General features: G+C 36.8%; 1 protein-coding gene across 4 annotated transcripts in view; it reads right to left on the reverse strand.

Annotated features, from left to right (window-relative positions):
- CUNH2orf80 (chromosome unknown C2orf80 homolog) overlaps nt 1–12,372 on the reverse strand; it is a 69,975-nt gene that overhangs the window by 8,070 nt on the left and 49,533 nt on the right. For 2 of the 4 annotated variants that reach the window (XM_058578205.1, XM_058578204.1), the window contains one exon: nt 1,904–1,981. The exons of the other annotated variants lie outside the window; for them this stretch is intronic. In XM_058578205.1, coding sequence (XP_058434188.1) covers nt 1,904–1,981 — 78 coding nt within the window. The remainder of the gene's footprint in view (nt 1–1,903; nt 1,982–12,372) is intronic. 4 annotated transcript variants of the gene reach the window in all.

Raw genomic sequence — 12,372 nt, forward strand, 5'->3', positions numbered from 1 at the left:
GATCACCTTGGTAATGGTCAAGTACCCATTTAACTGGTATCCCTTCAAAGTAGGTATAAATCTGTATTTCCATAGAATTTTAGCTATAGATACTTTGTGTGGTTTATGTAGATTTTTTGGAGGGATTTTTTTCTTTTAATGAAAGGGACTATATTCTTATACTATTTTGCAATTTGTAAAAGAATATCAGGGCTCTTTTTTCCTGGCATTAGATGCTGATGTGACTCAGTTTTTTAATGCATGCACTATATACTCCACATTACAAAAGTACACAATGCATGTGACTGTTTTTCAATCAATGCACTTTGAGGTTTTGTTCAATTTGTTTTATTACAAATACATTGCAGCAAACATCTCCCCCCCACACCTCATATCTAAGTACAAACTAAATTTCTACATGGAGAATTGCTAGATTTAACGGCTATGCACTTTCATTAAATTCTGATGAAATAAATGGATATATCATAAATATATAGCTCAATGGATTTTCATTAACAGAACAACCTACGCAGTCAAAACCCCGGTCACAAGCACCCTTAAAGCTCCGTGATTATTCCTTGACACCACTGTCTTTCTTCTAAGGAAAAATATTATCCTTATTTCTTATAACTTTGATTAATTTTTTTCTGTTTTTGTACTTAATCTCAATGGAATCATAGAATATTTACCTCCTTAACCCCTCCCTCCCCAACTGGCTTTGCAGTCAGCCTTGATACCTGCTGTGTCTCCTAGTTTTGCTTTCCGTGTTCAAGATCACTTTGGTTATTTTTGGCTCTTTGTGTTTCCTAATGAATTTTATAATCAGCTTTTCAATGTCCGAGAAAAGAAAGAAGGGAAAAAGGAAAAAGGGAATGAGATCGAGCTTCTGGGATGTTGCTTGGGGTTGAGTTGCATCTCTGGATTATTTTAGGGGTAACTGAGATTTAAATGATAACACGCCTTCTAACCCATGAACATGCTGTATCTCTTCATTCATTTTTGGGCCTTCTTTAGTATCAGTAACATTTGCAATGTATCAATCCTTGTGCATGTTTTATTAATTTTATTCCTAAGTATTTTTGTGACTATAGTCTATGGCATCAATTCTATATTTTGCTTTCTCTTTACTCCTGGCATATAGAAATAAACTAATTTTCATATTGACCTTGTATCCAGCAACTTTACTAAAATTCACTTATTAATATATTAGCTTACTGATTTTTTTTCTGTTTGTGTGTGTGTATGTGTGGTGTTGGGGATTGAATCCAGGGCCTTGTGTATGCAAGGCAAGCACCTGACCAACTGAGCTATATCCCCAGCCCTAGTTTACTGATTCTTTTGGAATTTCAAAGTATCCATTATGTCACGTTTGAAGAACGACTCCTCTCTTCTCTCCCCTCCTGTCCTGTCCTTTCCTCTTCTCTCCTTTCTTTTTAAAAATCTTTTTCTAGTACTGGTGATTGGACCCAGGGGCCCTCTACCACTGAGCTACATCCACCACCCTTTTTACTTTGAAAGAGGACTTGCTAATTGCCTAGGTTATCTTTGAACTTGCAACCCTCCTGCCTCAGCCTCCTGAGTAGCTGGAATCACAGGTGTGCACTACCCCATTCAGAGACACTCTTCTTTATTTCTATTATCCTTTAATTTTGTTTATTTTTTCTTATTTTCCCCACAGGGTAAGATCTTAAATGCAATATTAAAGAGGACCAATGCCTGGTGTGGTGGCACATGCCTATAATCCCAGGGAGGCATGAACAGAGTGATGTTTTAGAGTATATGCTGTATACATTATGGGATGGTTAAGACTAGCTAATTAATATGTATATTGCTTCACAGTTATCATTTTTGTGGTAAAAGCACTTAGTACTCACTGTGTGAGCTTTTAAGAATACAATGTATAGCCAGGAGGGGTGGCGCACACCTGTAAACCCAGCAACACACCGAGACTGAGACAGGAGGATCTTGAGTTTGAGGCCAATCTCAGCAACTCAGTGAGGACCTGTCTCAAAATCAAGAACAAAAAGGCCGGGAAGTGGCTTAGTGGTAAAGCCCTGGGTTCAATTCTTAGTACCAAAAAGAAAAGAAAAAGAAAGAGGAATGGCAATAGCAAGTATCTGCTCTATTCCTCATCTCAGGGAGAATATATCTTTAAGTCTGATATTTGCTGTAGTTTTTTTTTTAAATAATTTATCAAAATAAGGAAATTCTTTTGTCTTCTTGGTTTGCTAGGTTTTTAAAATTGTGATAAGATGCACACGACATAAAATTTAATCACCTTTGCCATTTAAGTTTTTCAAAAATTAATAGCCTTTATTATTAAGAGCAATCTTAGGTTCACAGAAAAACTGAAGGGACAGTAAATTCTTGTCCCCATTCATAAAAAACTTGCCTGCTATCAACTTCCTGCTCCTTGGTGGTCCATTACAAGCATGAACCTACATGGACACCCTGCCATCCGGAGTTCAAACTTGTTGCTTTCTTAAAAATATGAATTGGCACTGAATTTTGTCAAAAATTTTTTTTTCAGAATATATATATATATATATATATTCTGAAAAAAATATATATTTTTTTTTTCTGAAAACACTGATTGATTCTTTAGTGTTAACCTCCCCTGGTATATTTGGAATAAAATCCCTTTAATGGCTGGATTTGACTTGCTAATATATTGTTGAAGATTTTTGCATTTATGCTCAGAAGAAATTAATCTATGATTTTTCTTTGTTTGTTTGTTTGTTGGTTGGTTGGTTGGTGTTTTTAGCAGGCTCTGAAATAAAGGCTATGCTGGTTTCATATCATGATAACGTAATCTCTGGAAGAGTTTTCGTAAGATAGACCAATTTCTTTTTTCTCCCCTGTTATCTTCCAAGTTGAGATGTGGTGGTTTTTGGATAGTAACATTCCTGCATGTGAGACAAGATCTGGCTACTCTTGGCACTGGCTAATGGATCACTTTAAAGGGTTGAAATCCCTTCAATCTATTGGGAGAAGAATTAGAAAAACAAAAAAAAAATTTTTTTAAAGTATTTGACAAACTAGTGTTTGGGTCTTCTGTTTAATTAAGGATTAGGACCATGCTTTATTTTATTTTATTTTATTTTTTTTTTTGAGAGAGAACTTTAACATTTTATTTTTCAGTTATTGGCGGACACAACATCTTCGTTTGTATGTGGTGCTGAGGATCGAACCGGGGCCGCACGCATGCCAGGCCAGCGCGCTACCGCTTGAGCCACATCCCCAGCCCAGAAAAACAAAATTTTTGTTCACAGCAAATTGACTTAATCTTATGGCTGGTGTGGCCTAGATCATGTGCCAGAGGTTGCTAGCTGCCTCCCAAGAGCCATCTTTCGCTTTCTGATTCTTAGTTAGATGTCCTCTTTTCAGCTAAGGTCTATATCCTAAATCCTCATTTCTAGCTAGGTGTGACCATACAGCTAGGTGCTAACCAATGGTACATAGGATCAAGTGTTCTCTGAGATTCATGGTACATTTCCTTAGAAGAAGAAGGAGTCAATTCTTCATCTTCTCTTGCCTAAAACATAATGTGATGGCTGGAGCTCTAGCAAGCATATTAGATAATGAGGTTGACAGCCACACTGTAGAAATGACTCAATGGAGACCTGAAAGGAACCTGTGTTCCTCACAATTTGGTGAAACTGTGGTACTAACTGGTTGCCCACTTCCCAATTCCTTTCATATAAGTAAACTTCTGTATTTTAGTATCACTCTGGGGTTTCTGTTATATCATATAGGAAAAAAAGTGAAGTTGTGTTCTTTTTTGTTGACAAAACAGCTTATAACACCCCTTAGCAGAGGCACTGCTAAACTTCACCTTCACTTTTTATTGACAAGTAATATGGCAAAAATATTTTGGGGAGTTCCTTCACAGTGAGAACTGTAAAGAATTAACCATAAGCATCAACTATGACCTCCAACCTTAAGAAGCAAATAATCTATTAAAAAAGATGACCCTAAAACACAGAAAATAATTAAAAAGGAGGCTATATAGCCATATAGGGCTATTATGGCTGTGATTATAGCCCTATAGAATAATGTGTGTCAGATATAAGGAAAAAGAAAGTGGAGATATATATATATATCTGAGCAGCTGGGATTACAGGCAAGCGCCACTGTGCCCAGCATAAGTCACTATATTTTTTTGAGACAAGGTCTCACTATGTTGTCCAGGTTGGTCTTGAACAAATAGACCTACCTACATGGTCCTCATGCCTCTGCCTCCCAGAAGCTGGGATGACAGACGTGCACCACCATGCCCAGCTTTCGTAAGTTGTTCTTCTGCAGTTCTTCACTAAGTAGATGTAAGATTGATGTTTTGCATGCTCTAGTTTCCCCACCCACAGGGGAAACTGAGGATTTTAAAGGACATTTCCAGCTCAAATGGTCTATGAATCTTTCTAGTCCTGATAACCTCATGACTCATGTGAGCCATAAATTAGCTTTAGGTACTTTAGGATGAAATTTAGATTGTAATCTAGAGTTAATCACATTCTCTTTTTAACTCTAAAGCTGTTGACTGATATCTTCATTATCTCAGTATAAAAGACTTATTATTTCTCAATTCGTGTGCTGACTGAATGCCAAAGCACATTCAACAGAAATTTCTTCTATCTGTAAGGCTGAGAGGAGAAGATGAGAATGTTTACAGGGATATAGGAACTTTTCCAATGGAGGGGTACATAATTAGGAATGAAGGGTATAGATAGTAATCATCACCTGCCTCTCAGCCTGGACCAGTAACTTTCAAAACATTATTATGATCATCTCCAGGATGGAAAGTAGAGAGTTTCTGGCCTTCAGTGTCAAAGCATTTGGACATGTATTTATATCAATCATATTTGCCAAAATAAAAGTGGACTCATAATCTGCAAAGATAGCTTGTATACTTCTAAGAAGTTTTGCAAATGTGATTCAGGTGTTGCAAAATTATACTTACTAAATGTTTTAATGCTTATGAAAACAAAGGGTAAATTTCAAATGTTGTAAGTATTGGCAAATCTATGACTTGGCTGATTCTATCCTATAGTAGTTTCTCCAAAAATTGAGACTGTATTGAAAAAGAGAGAGAAAGACAAGTAACTCTACAGAAAGATGGACAAAATTTTTAACAGGCACTTTACAGAAGAGGAAACATACAAACAGTTGTCCATTAGAGATCAGGAGCACAGCAAAACACCATCATGTATTTAACAGATTTAAAAGTCTGAAAGTATCAGTGTGGGTAACCAGCATTGGTGATAGCATGGGCATGATCATTTTGGAAAAACATTTTGATTTTTTGAAAAGCGTTGAAGATGCTCATACCTTACAGTTTAGCAATTTCTCAGACATACACCACACAGACATCTTCCACACAACAGAGATATATAAAAGAAATAATCCAAATGTATAAGACTGAAAAAAATGTGCAAGTACATTGACATATTCCTAAGGTAAAATGCAATATGCAGTAATAATAAACTACAGTTACATTAATGACATGGGTAAATTTATTGAATGTAATGTGGGGTAAAAAAAAGAAAGCCATAGAATGACACATTTGCCGTTATTTTACTTATATAAAATTAAAATTATGTGCAAAATTAAATAACATATTGCTTAGAGATTCATCTGAGGCAAAACTACAAAGATGTGAAAGTAAATAATAATTCTCTTGATTCTATTCTGTTTCATATACTTGGTGGGTTGGTTTGTTTGCTTGGTCTTTGTACTTTAAACATATGTGGTAAGTATTAATTGGACATGGTTAAGATTGACGATCTTCAGACTATACTACCCACATTAATATTGAAAGTATGTTTTTAATTCCTTATTAATATTTATTGATATTGAACTTTTGTTGAAAACATAGGTCCTTCTCCTTGTCATAAATTCACTTTCTCTTTTCTGCATGATTCAGTCTGGGCATTCTTCAGGAGGAGAAGACACTTGGCAGCTATGAGAAGAAGTGTGAGAGGGTCAAAGACAGACAGGCCTACAGCAGGAAGGACAAGCCTCCGTCAAGAGGAAGGAGGTGGCCATGCTGGGTGGGGCCAGACTTGGAAATCTTAGTACTGATAGGAAAAGCTCCCCATGCCACCATCATGTATGTACTTGGTCATTGATCATGACACCATGTACATCATGGTCTCAATTCTCAGGAGCACCTGGTGTGGCTGGGAGTCAGCCTGCCTACTCAGGTGTGCCTGTTTAAAACTAGGGAATTGGGGCCAGGTGTGGTGGTGCACACTTGTAATCCCAGCAATTCAGAAGGCTGAGGCAGGAGGATTACAAGTTTGAGGGCAGCCTCAGCAACTTAGTGAGATCTTAAGCAACTAAGTAAGACCCTATCTCAAAAAATAAAAAAGGCTGGGGGTGTGGCTCAGTGGTAAGCACCCCTGGGTTCAATCCTTGTTACCAAAAGAGAGGGGGGGGGGAGAATATGAATTGGGGAGAGGGTGGGGGGAGAGAGAGAACATGAATTGGGGATCAGAGGTGTTAAATAATTATTTATCAGAGGCCACACAGACATTGGGATGTGGCTTCAGGAAGAGAAGAAAGCAGTGGTGCTGGTGTGGTCTCTATTCCGTGCTCTGATGTACTCACTCTAACTCTCTCTGCTTTCCTTTCTCACTGCTGCCCCTTCTCCATCAAATGGAGCTGAAGAATATTTTTATTACTTGCTCTGTTTTTTGAAAGAAGATTTATGCTTTTCATACAGTTTAAATCGAGTAAAGCAGTTTCTGTTTATCAGAATGTAGCTGTAAAAATCCCTGACTTACATAAAGGCCCTTAGGTGAACTTTTGCCCAGTCCAGAGTCCTCAAAAGAAAAAAGTTTTGTATCAGCAAAACACAGCTTCCTCTGAGGAAGAGGGAAGGGTATTGGGCTGTGATCCCTGTCTGTCACCAGGTGGCAGCAAAGAGCCCTGGAGAAAGCCCTCAAGCCTGAGCACAGTACCCTGTTGTATATATAGTAAGAGGCCCATTTATTTCAGTTGCCGGAAATTCTACATAATCTGATTAGTATTCAACCGGGTTTTAAACTTTAGCTTGGGAAGGTTTTTAGCTGTTGCTAAGGAGATGTTTTATCTAAAGGAATCAAAGGTCGTTTAGACATATGAAGGTTTTTTTTTCTTCTTTAAAACAACTCTATCTCCTAGTTAAAACAATTGAAGAAAAATTATGTTAAATCCCAAAGATCTGTTTTAAAACACTCTTACAGTCTCATTTTGTAAATGCTACATTTCCTTTGAGACGCCCTGCTAATTCCTTATTCACGATGTGAAAAATGCCCCTGAGTGGAGTTAATGTGAAGCCACAAGAAAAAGGCCTGAGGTGGCATTTTGGATGTGGAGAGGAGCTTGTGGGGCTCACAGGGATAGGTCCTCAGATTCTTGTATTGGTTCCTCAGATCATACCCTTTGTTATAATTAGTTGTCCAAAACAGGCAAAGTTTACATCGTGTTAATAATTCACATAGATGCTTGATTATCTATACTTTTTGAATAGAGTGGTGGTTCTAAACCAGATGTAATTTCATCTCTTAGGGGACATTGGCATCTGGAAACTTTTTTTTTTTTTTTGTATTGTCAAACTGGAGAAAATCAATTTTAATTCAGTAGCTAGAGGCCAGAGATGCTGTTAAACATCCTACAATGCTAGATTACAACAGTCCCTAACTCCAACTTTCTATGCACACAGTGGAGAATAATGTTGTGTTAATAAGAAGAATGTTAAGAAATCCTGATATAGAAGGACACCAGAGAGATCAGATACCCAACCATGAGTACCAGAACCTTAATCACAGCTATTATTTAAAGGTTTCCATATGCCAAACACTGGGCTTCATTGGTACTAACTCACTTAGTGCCCACACAAACCCATCTTCTTTTTCCTGCTTCTACAAATGAAATTGAAGCTGATAGGGGTTAGAAAACATGCCCAGGATTATTCTGCTTGTAACTGGCCTAGTTGAGATTCAGACTCAGACAGCTGAGGATTTAGAATCCTAGTGTTTAACATGGCACCGATTGCCTTTCACATATAAATCAATAAATGATCCTATCTCATAGCAATAAGCAAGTACTGACCTTAAAACAAGAAATCTCCCACTAGGGAGAGATAGTCTGCTTCTGTTCTAAGCTAGTTCTTTTGTAGCGAATGCATACATCTGGGCTTCTCAGTGTTGGTCACTGATATGAGGATGGAGAGTATGTATTCCTGTACAGAGGCTCTTTAATGAATGAATGAGTGATGGGGCAGATGAGGAATGTTGGCTGGCTCACCTCTAGATAGCATGTCTTCCTCTTCTACCCCCCTGCATGAACATGAGTCCCCCAAACTACTCAAACATTCACATTTGCAAACCTTGATTGATGGCCCAGCCAAGACAAGGGTACATAGTGACATCACCTCCAGAGTGAGACTTTGCATATTTGTCCTCTAGTCATGTGAGTTGGGACCAACCAGTCAGATGTATCTGATGCATGCCCTAGACCTCCCTAAGCCCAGAAGATGAGGGGAGAAAGAAGAATCAATAAAAATTTTTCAAAATGAAGGAATTAATAAAAAAAAAATTAAAAGTTCAATGGAACGCATCACCAATAGTCTAGACCACTTGGAAGACAGAGTTTCAGGCAATGAAGAAAAAATATATAACCTTGAAGATAAAGATCATGGAGAAAAATGTTAAGAGACCACAAACAGAATTTTCAAGAAATATGAGATGTGGGAAGCCACCCCTGAGCTATTTGAGCGTCTTCACTTGGCCTTGATCCAAGGAGATTTAGGTTTGGCATTGCAATCTGTTTTGTGGCTTCTCCTACTCTATGCATTACACAATGCACTGACCTCTGTCTTTGCTTGTCTAGGGATTTGGGCGTAACCTGTTGGAAACTGGACAGCCCACCTCCTACTTTATTTGGGGAAGAACATTCTACAGAAAACCTTTGAAGTTTTTTCCATATAATAAAGCAAACACGGGCTCTAGTTCTCTCTCTTTCCAGTGTGGAAGCTCAACCCCTAAGGTGGAAGAGCTGTCCCGCCCTTGCTTTCTAAAATTACTTTCCTTGTGTGGTTTTTTTCACTATTTTCTTTTTTTAACTTTATTTTACAGCCAGCCCGATTCACACAGAGGGACCCCAAATTCCACCAGCTGTGTGGAACGTGGGTGGGAATGGGATAACATTAAAAGGCCAAATCTAATATTCGTGGGGGTAGATGAAGGCTCTGAAGTACAAACCAATGCAATGCACAATCTTTTCAATGACATAACAGAAAATTTCCAAATGTTAAGACAGAAATGAAAAGTCAAAGAAAAATGCAAATTACTAAAGCCTGTTGTGAAAATATTACCACAAACACTATTGAAATATGATAATAGGAAGTTATTTTGAAAACCTATACTCCAATAAGCTAGGAAATCTTTAAGACATCAATAAATTCCTAAAGACATATGACCTGAAATTGAACTGGATGATATAGAAAATTTAAACAGGTCAATTTTAAGTAATGAGATTGAAGAAGTCACCAAAAGCCTACCACAAAGAAAAGCCCAGGGCCAGATGGATTCTCAGCTGAGTTCTATCAAACCTTTAAAGAAGGACTAATATCAATTCTCCTCAAATTATTCCACAAAAAGGGGGAACCCTTCCCAACTCATTCTATAAAGCTAGTATCACCCTGATAACAAAACTAGATAAAGACACTTCAAGGAAAGAAAACTTCAGACTAATATCTCTGATGAATATACATGCAAAAATTCTCAATAAAATACTGGCAAATCACATACAAAAACACATTAAAAAGATAGTGCACCATGATCAAGTGGGGTTCATTCTAGAGATACAAGTTTGGTTCAACACATGGAAATCAATAAATGTAATTCATCACACCAATAGACTAAAGGATAAGAATCACATGATTATCTCAATAGATGCAGAAAAGGCATTTGACAAAATAAAATATCTTTCTTGCTTAAAACACTAGAAAAAATAGAGATAAAAGGATCATACCTCAACATTGTAAAAGCTATATGCGACAAGCCCAAGCCCATCATTATAAATGGGGAGAAACTGAAAGTATTTCCTCTAAAAACAGGAACTAGACAGGGATATCCACTTTCACCACTTATATTAATGTAGTCCTTGAATCTCTAGACAGAGCAATAAGGCAAAATAATGAAATAAAAGGGATACAAATAAGAAAAGAAGAGTTAAAACTAGCTCTTTGCCAAGTGCATGAGTCTATTCAGAAAACTCAAAAAAAAAAAAAAAAAAGAAAAGAAAAAGAAAGAAAGAAACTCCACCAGAAAACTTCTAGAACTCACCAACGAATTCAGCAATGTAGCAGGATACAAAATTAATACTTATAAATTAATTGTGTTTCTCTACTCTAATGACAAATTCATTGAAAGAGAAATTAGGAAAACCATCCCATTCACAATAGTGTCAAAAAATAAAATACATGGGAATCAATGTAACAAAACAAGTGAAAGACTTCTACAATGAAAATTACAAAAAATTAAAGAAAGAAATTGAGGAAAACCTTAGAAGATGGAGAGACCTTCCACATTCTTGGACAGTGAGAATTAATATCATCAAAATGGCCATACTACCCAAAGCACTAAACAGATTCAATGCAATTCCCATCAAAATTCCAATGATGTTCTTCATGGAAATAGGAAAAGCAGTCATGAAATTCATTTGGAAAACCAAGAGGCCCAGAATAGCCAAAGCAATCCTTATTGAGAAAAGTGAAGCAGGAGGCATCATAATACCAGACCTAAAATTATACTCTAGAGCTATAGTAACAAAAACAGCATGGTATTGGCACCAAAACAGACATGAAGACCAATGGAACAGAATAGCAGACACAGGAACAAACCCACATAAATACAGTTACCTAATATTAGGCAAAGGTACCAATTATATAAGCAATAACATACATTGGAGAAAAGATAGGCTTTTCAACAAATGTTGCTAAGAAAACTGGAAATCCATGTGTAGTAGACTGAAATTTAGCCTCTATCTCTAACCCTGCACAAAAGTCAGCTCCAAGTGGATCAAGGACCTAGGAATTAAACCAGAAACCCTGCATATACTAGAAGAAAAGTTAGGCCCAACACTATAACATAACAGCATAGGAACCGAATTCCTTAATACGACCCCTAAAGTGCAAGAAGAAAAATCAATAATTAATAAAGGGGATGGCATTAAACTAAAAAGCTTCTTCACAGTAAAGGAAACAATCAATATCATAAATAGAGAGCCTACAGAATGGGAGAAAATAATTGCCACCTGCACCTTAGATAAAGCATTGATTTCCAGGATATATAAAGAACTCAAAAAATCTAACACCAAAACAAAAATAGCAATAACAACAACACAACCAAATAAATAAATGGGCAAAGGAACTGAACAGACATATTACAGAATAAGAAATATGAATGGTCAACAACTATATTTAAAAAGTTCAACATCTCTAGCAATTAGAGAAATTCAAATTAAAAAAACTACATTGAAATTCCATCTCACTCTAGTCAGAATGGCAATTATCAAGAATACAAGTACCAATAAATGTTGGCAAGAATGTGGGGGGAAGGTACATCCATACATTGCTGTGGGGCTGCAAATTGGGGCAATCACTCAGCATGATTACTGAATCATACTGAATCAGTATGGAGAGTCCTCAAAAAACTAAGAATAGAACTACCACTTGACCCAGCTATCCCACTCCTTAGTATATACTCAAATGACTTAAAATCAGCATACTACAGTAATGCAGCCACATCAATGTTTGTAGCAGCTCAATTCACAGTAGCTAAGCTAAGGAACCAATCTAAGGGCTCTTCAATAGATGAATAGATAAAGAAAATGTGGTATGTATATGCAATGGAGTATTACTCAGCCAGAAAGAAGAATGATTTTATGATATTTGCCAGTAAATGAATGAATCTGGAAACTATTATGCTAAGTGAAGTAAGCCGATTCTGAAAAACCTAAAGTCGAATGTTTTCTCTGATAGATTGAAGCTTGCCCACAGTAAAGTGGGGTAGTGAGGGGAAGAATAGAAGTTCACTAGATTAGACAATGGAGAATGGAGGGAAGAGATGGGGGATAAGTGAAGGAAAGACAATGGAATGAATTTGACATAATTTTCCCAAGTACATATGAAAACAACACAGTGAAACCCCTCACCATGTACATCCATAAGAATGGGACTCTTTTAATTAAAAAAAAAAGTTGGTTCTTCTTAGTTATACATGACAGCAGAATCCATTTTTATATCATTATACAAGCAATATATTTTATTGTAATTAGGACCCCCGTCTCGTGGATGTACATGATGGTGAGATTCACTATGGTGTATTCATAAATGTACAAAAGAAAGTT

The sequence above is a fragment of the Marmota monax genome, unplaced genomic scaffold (genome assembly GCF_021218885.2).
Source record: "Marmota monax isolate L192 unplaced genomic scaffold, Marmota_monax_Labrador192_F-V1.1 WCK01_AAM20220418_F8-fsc00095, whole genome shotgun sequence".
Classification (NCBI taxonomy): Eukaryota; Metazoa; Chordata; class Mammalia; order Rodentia; family Sciuridae; genus Marmota; species Marmota monax.